A 12,703-nucleotide genomic window follows, 5' to 3' on the forward strand; every position below is an offset into this window, starting at 1 on the left:
CAGTCATATGACGACGATCGTTTGGATGATGTCCGGCTGTTACATCACCGTGCTGTTCTATTCTCCAGTATCTATATCCTATGTTGGTTGAACACTTAGTCTGCATTCTGCGGCTTTGTCAATCTCTATACTATATATCCACATTTTTCAGTGTTTTCAACTGCCTTTGCTGTCAATATTTTGAAACATTCAGGACAGAACTAAGGGGAGTAGAGTAGTACTTTGCAGTTTTATGCAGCCTGCATCTTTAGTGACACAAACAAATCATTTCTGGGGTTACTTCATAATCTTTGTATGCATATACTCTACTGGAAAAAGCACACTTTAGTTCTCCTGATGATGGCAAAATACAGTGCTCAACTACTGATTAAAAATTAGCTTTTTGTTTTTTTCGGAGTTACACTATTTGTGTATCACAGTATGTCTTTTCCTACCATCTCTAGTCAGTTTATTTTACGTGTTTAAACAGTTTATTTTACATGTATATGTACATACAGCCTTAACAAAAAAACACAAACCTTAGTGCATAGCAAATTACCCTCTAGCCCGAAGGGTTGGTACAAAATACATGTGGTAAGGCTGTGAAGGTCAAATGCTTGTTATACCTGGCAAATGTAATCAATGGGGGATCAATAAATGAAATGTCCTCAGGTAAGATCTCCCCTAAGCGCAAGGAATCTGTAGCTATCAATTTAATCTGGCTAATCAATTACAGAAACTGGGGAAATATTTGTGAGTTGCCATGGAAACTGACTCACTGTACTTAAAAGGCTCCTGTTCAGATTTTCACTGGACCTGTTTGTGATTAGTGTCTGGCATGTGTAGAGTCTGGTACATGTAGGCCGCCATATGACCAACTGTCATCATGGTACAACCCTACGTTTCACGGGGGCCGCTAATGAAGTCATTCAACCGGAAGACTAATAGGACAATATGTTGAAATTTGCACAGATTTTCCAGGAAGATAGTTGATCAGTATCAACAGCATCACATCAAGTACAGTGCTTGTGACTAGAAGGGCTTCAATTAACACTATCAGACAAAATCTTCCCATAACAGCACAGACAAGGTTTAAGCACAGAAATAAATTAAAAAAAAAAAAAGCAATGATAGATACATTTTGTTGGTATTTTCAAAAATTCCAGAGTGGATGTACTACGACACAGATGAAACTTGTATGCTAAATGGAGTTGTGTATAATAAATTGATTGATACTAATCAAAAACCATACTTGACAGATGTAAATGAGTTTGTGTCACGGCAGACAAAAACTACATGTACGTCAAGGATTTTGTCTTTGGAAAGTTTAAATTCATTAAATACCACTTTCAAAAATGACAAAAACATACAGTAAAAAGGAATCAACAACATATATTCTAACCGTGTTGAGAAGAAAAAAAAAACAAAACAAAACGAAAAAGAAAAAGAGGAAAGAGGCAAAAAAAGAAAACATTTTCACATGTACTTTATCCCCATGCATGTAAAAATACAGGATATCAAATAAAAGGAAACAAGAGCCAGGAATTTCAGGATTTGGCTGAGCTTTTTACAGGACAGAATCAGAGATGGGTAGACTGTACACACCCCAGCATGGCACCTGTTCTCTGGTGTGTTAACAGATGTAGCTGTTTGTATCTCTAACAATCACCTGTCACAGGGCAGGGATTATATCCACTGGTAGGACTAAAATGTGCTGGGTGGGGTGGGGGTGGGGATGGTGGTGCTTGGGGGGGGGGGGGGGGGGGTGAAGAATCATTGGACCAGGTGCTAATCATTAATCATTGGGACCATACAGCGGGGGGGGGGGGGGGGGGTGCATGAGGAGAGGTAGATTATGGAGATTAAGGTAAATTTGTACCCTCTGGGTTAACATCAGTACTGATACATGCTTATGAGGGTACCAGTAGGTTAACTGTTAACAGGCACGATGAAACTCCTATTCCACACATTTAGTAGCAATAATAATGTTAATTACTGTATTATGTCATTTTGTGCTTTATGACATATTCTACTGAAACAAATTATCTCAGTTAAAAAAAAACAAAAAAAAAATCCAAACAAAAAAAAAACAAAACAAAAGAGAACAGAACAAATCCTCTAAATGCATTCTACTGAAGTTGCACAGTGTCCATGTTGCCCCCATTTGATATCTTTGATTTTTAACGGCATTGTCCAGCTATAACAGCTATCCAGCTATGAGCATAACTTTCACCAGCCTCACTTGAAACAGACACGGTATGAAAAAATAACAACCGTGCATATTTCGGACATCCTACTCAAATACAAAATGTCTCACAATGCCTTCGGGAGAGGCAAATGAGACAAATTTCCATAATTTTCAAAGTTTGAGCGTCTCCATTTGTCTTATAATTCCCTCATCTCGGCCAAGGAAGGGGAAGGCACTTAGGGGAGACAGATCATTAATATTGCTGCAACTTGCAGGACAAATTTAACCAGTTACCAACCCAAAAATTGTCTTCAGAACAAAGCAAAGCCTAAGCCATTATCATGCGATATAACTATTTGTTCCTATGGAACACAGTTTATCCAAACTCTCTTTCTGGCTGGAAGACATAGGTCTTAGTCCTCAATAGATTGCTCAATTATTTTCCACAACATTGGCGATTTTTATGAACAGCCTTGCTTCTGTCGGAAGCGACAAGAAAACACAACCACCTTTGGGGACAATCAAGTAGAGCATTCCAACTTTTAAGTGCAGAGCGTCAAAATGCCCTTGAGAGGCTGAAAAGCAATAAATTTCCATCTTTCCCTTAGGTTTCTTTGAGCACCTCCATCGCAGAATTCACCCAGCTTGACTCCCAAGGAGACAACACGCAGCAAACCATTAACGTGTGTATTGTAGAAGGTATGAGAAATATCAATGACAACCGAAAACCACAAAATTTTACCCCTGAAACAAAGGAAACCCATCAGTTTTGTCTTCTGTAACTTTAATACTGACAAAGTATTTAAACAGCTTGAAAGGTTTAAATAAAAAAAAAGTTCAAATATTGAATAATGTATCATCTAGTATCTTCTGTTGGAGTTGCCACAGTGCTTATCATAGGAAATATTTAATTCTGGTACATAAAGCCAGACCCGAGTCTGTGACCCCATTTGAGAGGGGCTGGTCGACTACGTAGGTAGAACAATGGTTCAGCCACAAGGATAATAGCTTGTCAGGTTTTGACACGATTCTTATCCTATTCATGTTATACACAGATGAGTTTTCACAGATTTTTGATCAAAAAATACTGATCAGCTGTAAGAACTTAGATTGGGAGAAGTTCATTATTTCCTTTTGAAAGCATAACAAAAAAAAAAACAACAAAAAAACAAGGTGAACTCAGTAGGACAATGCAAATAAATTCTTTTTTTCTTCTCTTGAGGTTTAACATTATACAACTGTGCACACAAAACGTTTGTGTGTCAGAGATGCGTTACATTGCACAATTTCTCCACAACTAACTGTATCATCATAGCCTAGTGGGAAATGAGCAGGAAGGGCAGGGCAAAGGTATATGCCCTCTGGCAAATCAACGGGTTTATTCCACATGATGAGAACAGCAAATGAAGATAAACGACTCCCCCAAAGCTCCTGGATTGCCCCTACGGTTTTGCTCTTTCATTTGTGAAATCGCTTAACGTAAAAACAGTGGGAGTAAGCTGGGCCCTTCTTGGGCACGGCAGGGAATTGCGATACGTTGCAGAGCTTTTACTAATCAAGGATAATTGTCACACTTTCATGGTGTGGAACTCTTTTTGTTTTTTTTCTTTCTCTCTTTCATTTCGATTCAATCCTGCTAGGAGAACTTTGCAAATTTTACTTCAGGGCATCGTTATTCAATTTCACAGCAGCCCTATACAACGCCACCTGCACTGTAACAGACCATGTGGAGGTACAATTGTATAAATGTATGTACCCTCGACCGGACGCCTGCCGGCAGCTATGCCTCCAGCCAGTAATAGGTTGATTATAGCCTCAGACAATTGGACTGATATTGATATTACCCGTGAAATGAAATTGGGCCAGTAATCTATTTTCTGCTAACACATGGTGCAGAGGCTAGAGAGGAAGACGAGTACAATGCAGTGGACAAAATGGTGGAGAATGAAATATAATATGCATTACAGTCAAATATAATACAGCTGTGTGAAACTGGTCTGCATAGAAGCATTTGTGTGAAATATGTGAAATTGGTGTGCACAGAAGCATTTGTGTGAAATGTGTGAAACTGTTCTGAATAGCAGCATTTGTGTGAAATGTGTGAAACTGGTGTGCACAGTAGCATTTGTGTGAAATGTGTGAAACTGACCTGCACAGAAGCATTTGTGTGAAATGTGTGAAACTGACCTGCACAGAAGCATTTGTGTGAAATGTGTGAAATTGGTGTTCACAGAAGCATTTGTGTGAAATGTGTGAAACTGGTGTGCACAGAAGAATATGTGTGAAACTGGTGTGCACAGAAGCATTTGTGTGAAATGCGTGTAACTGGTGTGCACAGAAGCATTTGTGTGAAATGCGTGAACTTGTCTGCATAGAAGCATTTGTGTGAAATGTGTGAAATTGGTGTTCACAGAAGCATTAGTGTGAAATGTGTGAAACTTGTGTGCACAGAAGCATTTGTGTGAAATGCGTGAAACTGTTCTGCATAGAAGCATTTGTGCGAAACTGGGTCTGCGCAGAAGCATTTGTGTGAAATATGTGAAACTGGTCTGCATAGAAGCATTTGGGTGAAATGCGTGAAACTTTTTCGCATGTTTTGTAATTGCATTCTAACTCCGTCGAACATGGATTTCTCAAAAGTCATCATGCGGACCACAAGAAATATGATCATTATACATTTGTGTTCACTGTATATCTTCAACTTTCTTGACGATTTCAGCTATTTCTTCAGTAGGACTTATGCATGCAATTATTTGAAAATGACACCAGAAAAATGATACTATTTTATTTCACTAAAGATGCAAGCTTAATTAAACTGTGCAGATTGTTTCTCTACACCCCACAGTTCTCTCAGAATGTTTCCAAACATTGGTCAAAAGGTCCCCAAGAATTAGGGTAACTGTAAAATGAACAGTTGGCAAGCCATGAAATATCATTTAAGTATATCATTTCAATGATCATTCATTACACATTAGTGCATACATATAATCTGCCCCCACATGTTTTCATGCGTATATTAGATTGATTTTTTTTTTTTGATTGGTGTTTTACGCCGTACTCAAGAATATTTCACTTATACGACGGCGGCCAGCATTATGGTGGGTGGAAACCGGGCAGAGCCCGGGGGAAACCCACGACCATCCGCAGGTTGCTGGCAGACCTTCCCACTTATGGCCGGAGAGGAAGCCAGCATGAGCTGGACTTGAACTCACAGCGACCGCATTGGTGGGAGACTCCTGGGTCATTATGCTGCGCTAGCGCGCTAACCGACTGAGCCACGGAGGCCCCAGCGTATATTACATGCTGCCTAATTCATAACCTACACCTTGTATACTGTCCAGCTGATTGTTACGTCGTACGAAACAGTTATGTCTCCAATTGCACACCCTATGTCAGGCTCACATGTAACGTCTTACGAAACAGTTATGTCTCTAACTACACACCCTATGTCAGGCTCACATGTTACGTCTTACGAAACAGTTATGTCTCCAACTGCACACCCTATGTCTGGCCCACATGTAACGTCTTACTAAACAGTTATGTCTCTAACTGCACACCCTGTGTCTGGCCCACATGTTACGTCTTACTAAACAGTTATGTCTCTAACTGCACACCCTATGTCTGGCCCACATGTTATGTTTAGCAGGAAAACTTAATGTCTAACTAGACATTTATATCTAGCAGGACTTGTAATGTCACACTGGCCTAGCTGAGTGCCTTGTGTGTTAAATGCATACTAAATGCACACTAGATGTTCAGAAAGACATGAACATAAGCTTAATATAAACGTATATCTGGTGTCCATGCCAACATTACCTCAGATTCAAAATCACACGACAATCAAAGCAGGATACATTTCCACAACTATGCATATTTTGGATTTCTGTGAAAACTGTGAAGCCAAAGACTGCTTTTCCTGAGTCTCCAAAATCATGTGACTGATTGTACAGATTGTTTGACTTTTTCAAAATAGTATTGTGAGAAACCCTCAAACAATAATGGCCTCGTGGACATTCAAAGAAAACACTGTGTATAACCCTAGAACAGTTGGTGAAACTCTCAACCCAGCCTGTATACACTCGTACACAGCCTGTCCGGCCACTTAACAGCAGTCGGCTTGAGTGGCCGCCAGACTTATAGGAAAATTACAGTTCCCACCAGGGGTCAGTGCCGGTGGTCAAGTGGTATTCAGCATGACAGATTGGGCTTTAACCAAGGGGTGTAATCAACCAAGAAAACCGTAAAGCACCTCCCCTCCCCCCCCCCCCCCATCCTCTCTCTCCTACAGAAAACGGAGCAGAATTAACGATCGCTGTGAGAAAATCCATCTTAGAAAGCAGGCTTATACGCCTTTCTGGACAATAATGGGAAATTCATTATTGGTAGATGGAACGTCGCGTGTCGGCCTCATTGCATTCTCTGTGTGATCCTGCTTTAGAGAATATGAAACAGGCTTAGTATTTCCGCCCAATACTTTGTAATATCTACACAGTATTGTCTTTTAGGACAGCACTCGAATGAGACTGGAGCCTCCTTTGTTTTAAAGTACTGTAAGTGTGTACAACCACAATAAGTATGTTCATCATACTAAAAGTGTGCAGATCAATCAAAAATCTGTTATTTTTCCTAGACTGTTTATTGAAGAAGAGCTGCTTGAAACAGAAGTGAACAATTCATTGACTTAAATCTTATATATTAACAATTTGTATCTATAGTGTTTTTTTGTTGAATTTACAGGTAGGATATGATGCTGTTATACTTCATGGATTTAATATCTGGTAATCTCTGACAGATTTGGTATTCTGAACATGACACTGACACTGACTGACACAGACACACACACACACCACACACACACACATGCGCGTGCGCTCACAGACACACGCACACAGACACACACACAAACACACACAGACAAACACACAGACAGACACGCACGCACGCACGCACGCACACACACACACAGACAGACACACACACACACACGCACACCACACACGCACACCACACACACACGTGCACAGACGCACACAGACACACGCACACACACAGACACACACAGACACACACGTACGCACGCACACACACACACACAGACACACACGCACATACACACGCACACACACACGCACACACACACGTGACCGGCCCGGATAGCACAGTTGGTAGAGCGTCCGCTTCGGGACCGGTAGATCCAGGATCAATCCTTGATCGAGTCACACCTAAGACTTTAAAAGAGGAAGTTGTAACTTCCTCGCTAGGCGTTCAGCATGAAGGGGATAGTGCAACGACTGGTTGACCCGTATCAGTATAATGGCTCGGGCGGGGCGGCTTACTTGCCTTCGGTAAGTCGTCTCAGTGAAGCAGCACTAAATAAAAGAGCGGTGGAAATCCGTCCTGCAACAAGGAGGCACATTACACGTACATGCACCCTAATGATTCCTTCGTCGTCATATGACTGAAAAATTGTTGAGTACGACGTTAAACCCCAAGCACTCACTCACTCACTCACTCACACACACGTGCACAGACACACGCACACAGACACACACATGCACGCACGCACACAGACAGGCACACACGCACGCACACACACACACACACAGACAGACAGACACACACGCACATACACACACACACACACACATACACATACACACACACAGACAGACAGACAGACACACTTTCTTATCAATCCATTGAATAAATGATGAGAAAATTGCCTGTGACAAGATTGGGACATCAGTATACAGGATCAGGATTCTACAGAGTATTTGTGATGTCAAATATTAAACTTCTTGGACAAAACGTTTACAAGATTTGTTCCTACATTTCCCATTACCTGTAAATTTTTTAATCATGAAAGGATCAAATATTTGTTGATTCCCTGTTGACACCAATCTATTGTTATTTCCTGGTAGGTGGTAAAAAATTTGTGTTCTAATTTTATTGTCGTACAGAAATCTTCATATGCACATAAACACTGATTTAATCCAATGATAAACTATTCATGAATTTTTAACCTATACAGCAGCGGTCAGGTTTATGGACTGAGGAAACAGAGGTGCCAGCAGGAAACAGAGATCCTAGGAGGAAACAGGGGTGTCTTGAGGAAACACAGGTGCCAGGAGGAAACTTAGGTATCAGAAGGAAACTGAGGCATTCAGAGGAAATTGAGGCATCAACAGGAAACTGGTATTAGGAGGAAACGCCATATGCCAGGAGGAAACCACTGCCCATCTGTATAAGATATAAAAAGGATATGCTGCAGCCAAATAAACTTCCTTCAGAAAGAGGATTTAATTATATTTGCTGTTTCCCCCCTTACAATGCATTATTTTGTTCTAAAACTCTTGGCAAGGAAAAAAAATCATAAGGTGTTTCTATGGTTTCTATAAAATAAATTAGCACAAAAGTTTATTGCTTCCATTTAATTGTCTCCTGAAAATGTTTATGTGCTCCTAAACACAGATTTAATGGAGTCATAAAATAGGCCGAGACAAAGTAATATAGTCTAAGTTAGAACGTAGTCTAGGGCAGAATACCAATAGAGTTGTCAGGGTCTTCCCTGGAGTGAAGACTGCTCATGGATTTAATGTTCCCCTAACCCTGAATTTCCCCCTATACTAGCCCCCCTCTCCCACTCCCCCCCAGCAATCATAGCCATTTACAATGTCATGGGCAAGAATTTTTGACACGACAACTGCAAAATTCCAGTCAAATGCTGGAATCTTAAAGACTCTAAATGCTTTTGGAGAAAACAGGGTGATGTCAGGTTGAGCAGGGGTGGGGGTGGGGGACGCCCTAGGTTTAGTTGTCTGTGGGCAGCCATCTGTCAACTGAATGTGTGCACCGCGTCCCTGAAATCACACGCCCCGTCACCCAGCCGGCGCGAGCGTGCTGTCTCCGGCTTTACAACTAATGGCTGGGTCACTCTAGACATTAGGCCGAGGCCAGCTCTGTAATTATGATTGTCAGCATCTCACAGAGACCTTTCCTTCTTCAGGAAATCATTGTCAAAGCTCGACATCAAGCCCTCGTTCTTGGCAGACACCAATCGTCACGGACGTGCGGAATCCCCTAGAAAACTCTTACCTCGTTAAAAAACCAACCTAGACTTTTTCGTTAACAAGACGCCAATTATCCAACTGGTATTAGCCAAGAAAACTTAGCCAAGCTCAGACTGTGCAGTCTTTGCACCAAATCCGCTGACCTTATCAACAATAATTTTCTACTCTGCACGATCGCTGAAACCTGACTGGTTGCCCGGATGGCTCACACTAAGTTAAGATGTTGGAGGTTTGATTTTCTGAAAGGTTCTATAATGGAAGGTATTGAGGACTAGATGAAAGTTTCAGAGGTCTTTTCTTCATCTGCATATGTGGGGTTACACTATTATCTTCAATGAAGGATTCCATACTACACGATGCTGAAGCAGTGAGCACCTAATTCATATATAGCGAGCACCTCATAAACGGTGAGCACCTCATACACAGTGAGCACCTCATAAACGGTGAGCACCTCATACACAGAAAATATTTTAATGACATGGCTCATCAAAACTGATTTCTTTCACAATATCGACAAACTGTTTTTGTGCATTACTTTAATTTTACAACCTTCTCACATATGAAAGAGCTACTTTTAGTGCAATTTATGCACCTTTATAATTGGACTTTGGAGACAAAACTACATGGGCTGGATTGGCCAGTTTCAGGGCAATCAAGTAAGTACAATTGCATCAGGCTGCACAGAATTTGCCTTCAGAATATGCTTGAATAAACACCTTGCAAACATGGAAGAAGGTTGAAGAATTACAGTATGCGTGTACCAATGGAAACCAGTTCATTTAAAGACACAGATTACTAAGATTTACATGTACTGTATATCACCCAAAATTTCATCCATAAGTTGTTTATTTTGCCTTATTCTGAGAGTTTGGCTGTATCTCAGGACAGTGTTTTAAACAATACATGAAAGGGTACCATAAAATGAAGAGTATCATTTTAAGGAAAATGAAGAAAAGCGTTCACAAAAATTGAGATTTTTTCATGTTTGAAGCATATTTCATATTTTTTAATAACTCTTCTATTTTATGCATAGTTTCTGTCAATAGTCGAAAATATTTGGAAATACTGGAATTGTGGGATCAAGTCCCTGTGTGCTGATCGCTATCACTGTTAACGTCACCAGACAACAGCCTACTTAATTTCCAGACTAGCCCCTGGGGCCTTTGGGAAAATGTAGTTTAAAGCCACTCTTAGGCCCCAAGAAGAAGACTAAAAATCTTGTCTTAAAATATTACATGTAAATGTTAGGCAACATCATGTATTCTGCATTAAGAGATAAAACCAATAGATTTATGAATCCTTTCGAGTTTGTTGGTAAGGTTCGATGATGTCCTACTGGAAAACATAAAATAATGCACTATACAGGTAAGTTTTATTTTATACTTATCTTAGGTACTATTATCACATATACAAGTAAAATGGATAGGAACCATGTTCACAGGTAAGAGGCAGGATTTTTCTGTGGTAGGGACCAGGAAATTTTTACCACATTCTGGTCAAGATACATGTAATGACTGCTAAGTGACTTGACACATGTCAAGACAAATTCATAAAAAGCTTGTCACAGGTAACACAAATTTATGAAAAGCACACAGTGTATGAATCATCCCCTATCTTTAGTCTACTCAGAGGTTACAAGGAATGACTGAGGGTCTGTAAGTCTGAAACACAAGCACATACCATCCTGTTAGGAAAGAATTCTACAGAAAATGATTTGCATCACAGATCAGAGAAAAGAAACTTTTCTGTCAAAACTGCTGTAATTTCTTCTACTACCTGACCCTCTTTTAGTAAAGTATTTAATTTTTGACATTTTGATCGAGGATTAGATACTTTGAAAATTCTGACTTCTCTCAAAATAAGCTGAAATAAGCTGAAATCAGCTGTGAAAATCCTCCCTGAGTAAGAGTTCAGCCCAAAACAAAGGCTATTTACCTGTTTAGGATGAATTATTAACCCCAAACAAATAATACAAATAAATTCTCTTGAAATCTCCTGGAAAAGACCTTGGGGTCTTCATGATATATGTATCCCTGTTGTTTAAACTCAGTCATCTATACATTACAGGTTTCAACACAAATGTTTGTTGCCAGTCTCCTTGTGCTTATCCGCACTTCTGAACTGATCCCTCACGTAGTCACATTTCGTGGACACTACACTTATTCCCACGTTCTTGCGATCCAATGAAAGACATCCCAAGTCCCGAACGTAAGAAAGTCTGAGGTATGAATGAACCAGCACAACCATTACACAAGTCCAAAGTGAAGAGATATGTCACCATAGAAAACTCGATTGACGCAGCTTTAGAACAGCCCCAGAAATCTTTAAAATTTCATTATAATTGGCATCTTCATTAAATCCTCAATCTTCGAATACCGGTACTTGTAAATTTTGTCTGGCAGGAACATAAATTTGTTCCCCTTATGTTGCTGGGCTATCGTGGATGCAAATTTTATCAACTATGGAGCGTTTTATTCCCAGCCTGGTACAGGTGTTGATCTGTTTCAGCATGCACAGTGGGAAAGCTGGGTTTACACGGGTAAAGATATCAAGAGCAGATAACTCCTAAAATAGCACCACACAGTTATGTCCCTTGTTCTAAAATGAGAACACTCTGATAGCATTTGGCTCCATAGTAACCACATACCAATTTTAAAACCTTGGCAAAGAGTTAGCCTTTTGAAACTACAAAGACAACATGGCATTTTGTTCTTAAACATAGGCAGTAACTGTTATTACACACTGTCGAATAGTGGTGGTAAAAACAGGCAATCATACGATCCAAAGTAAACAAGAGCTGAAAACAAAACATGAAGGACAAAGAATCATCATAAAGAACAAGATATAACAGTCCTTCAGAACTTTTCCCCAGCAATACAATAATTGATTATAAAATGTTACCAGTCTTGAAGGCTTCTTGAAGCTCAGTCAGCCTTCAGTACAAAGTACCAACATTCCGCCCATACCACCAAAAACTGTAGGTGAAAAAAGTGTGACTTACCCGCCGCAAGACCAGGGTTTTATCATCGTCATCGTCTTTAGTTTGTACCAAGGCGGGAGAGGACTGAGTACTCATACGTGGTGGGAGTTCCGGAGGTGAAGCATCTAAACAAACAAGGGAAAAGTCAGTTGCATTTTCTACTATATAAGATAAAACTCATACACACAAAAAAACCCACAGGACCGTTCAGTTACAAAGTTACACCCTCCCCCCTTTCTTATGTAAGTTTTCATCAAAAGAGTCAGTCACCCCATCGACAATAGAGGGCAAAAACACACACACACACACAAAGAAACAACCAAGACTGTTCAGCTACAGAGTTAACCCCCTTTATGCTGTTCGATTTCATCTCAACAAGCATTGAAAATGAATGACCTTCATGTTCACTATCCATATTCTTCAAGCCAATTAAAGATTTATTTATCTGATTGGTGTTTTACGCCGTACTCAAGAATATTTCACTTA

At 40.2% G+C, this 12,703-nt stretch overlaps 1 protein-coding gene across 4 annotated transcripts in view; it reads right to left on the bottom strand.

The window, feature by feature from the left end:
• LOC135479676 (misshapen-like kinase 1) overlaps positions 1 to 12,703 on the bottom strand; it is a 131,884-nt gene that overhangs the window by 67,350 nt on the left and 51,831 nt on the right. For all 4 annotated transcript variants that reach the window (XM_064759577.1, XM_064759578.1, XM_064759579.1 and 1 more), the window contains one exon: positions 12,239 to 12,342. In XM_064759577.1, the coding sequence (XP_064615647.1) occupies positions 12,239 to 12,342 (104 nt within the window). The remainder of the gene's footprint in view (positions 1 to 12,238; positions 12,343 to 12,703) is intronic.

The sequence above is a fragment of the Liolophura sinensis genome, chromosome 12 (genome assembly GCF_032854445.1).
Source record: "Liolophura sinensis isolate JHLJ2023 chromosome 12, CUHK_Ljap_v2, whole genome shotgun sequence".
NCBI lineage: Eukaryota > Metazoa > Mollusca > Polyplacophora > Chitonida > Chitonidae > Liolophura > Liolophura sinensis.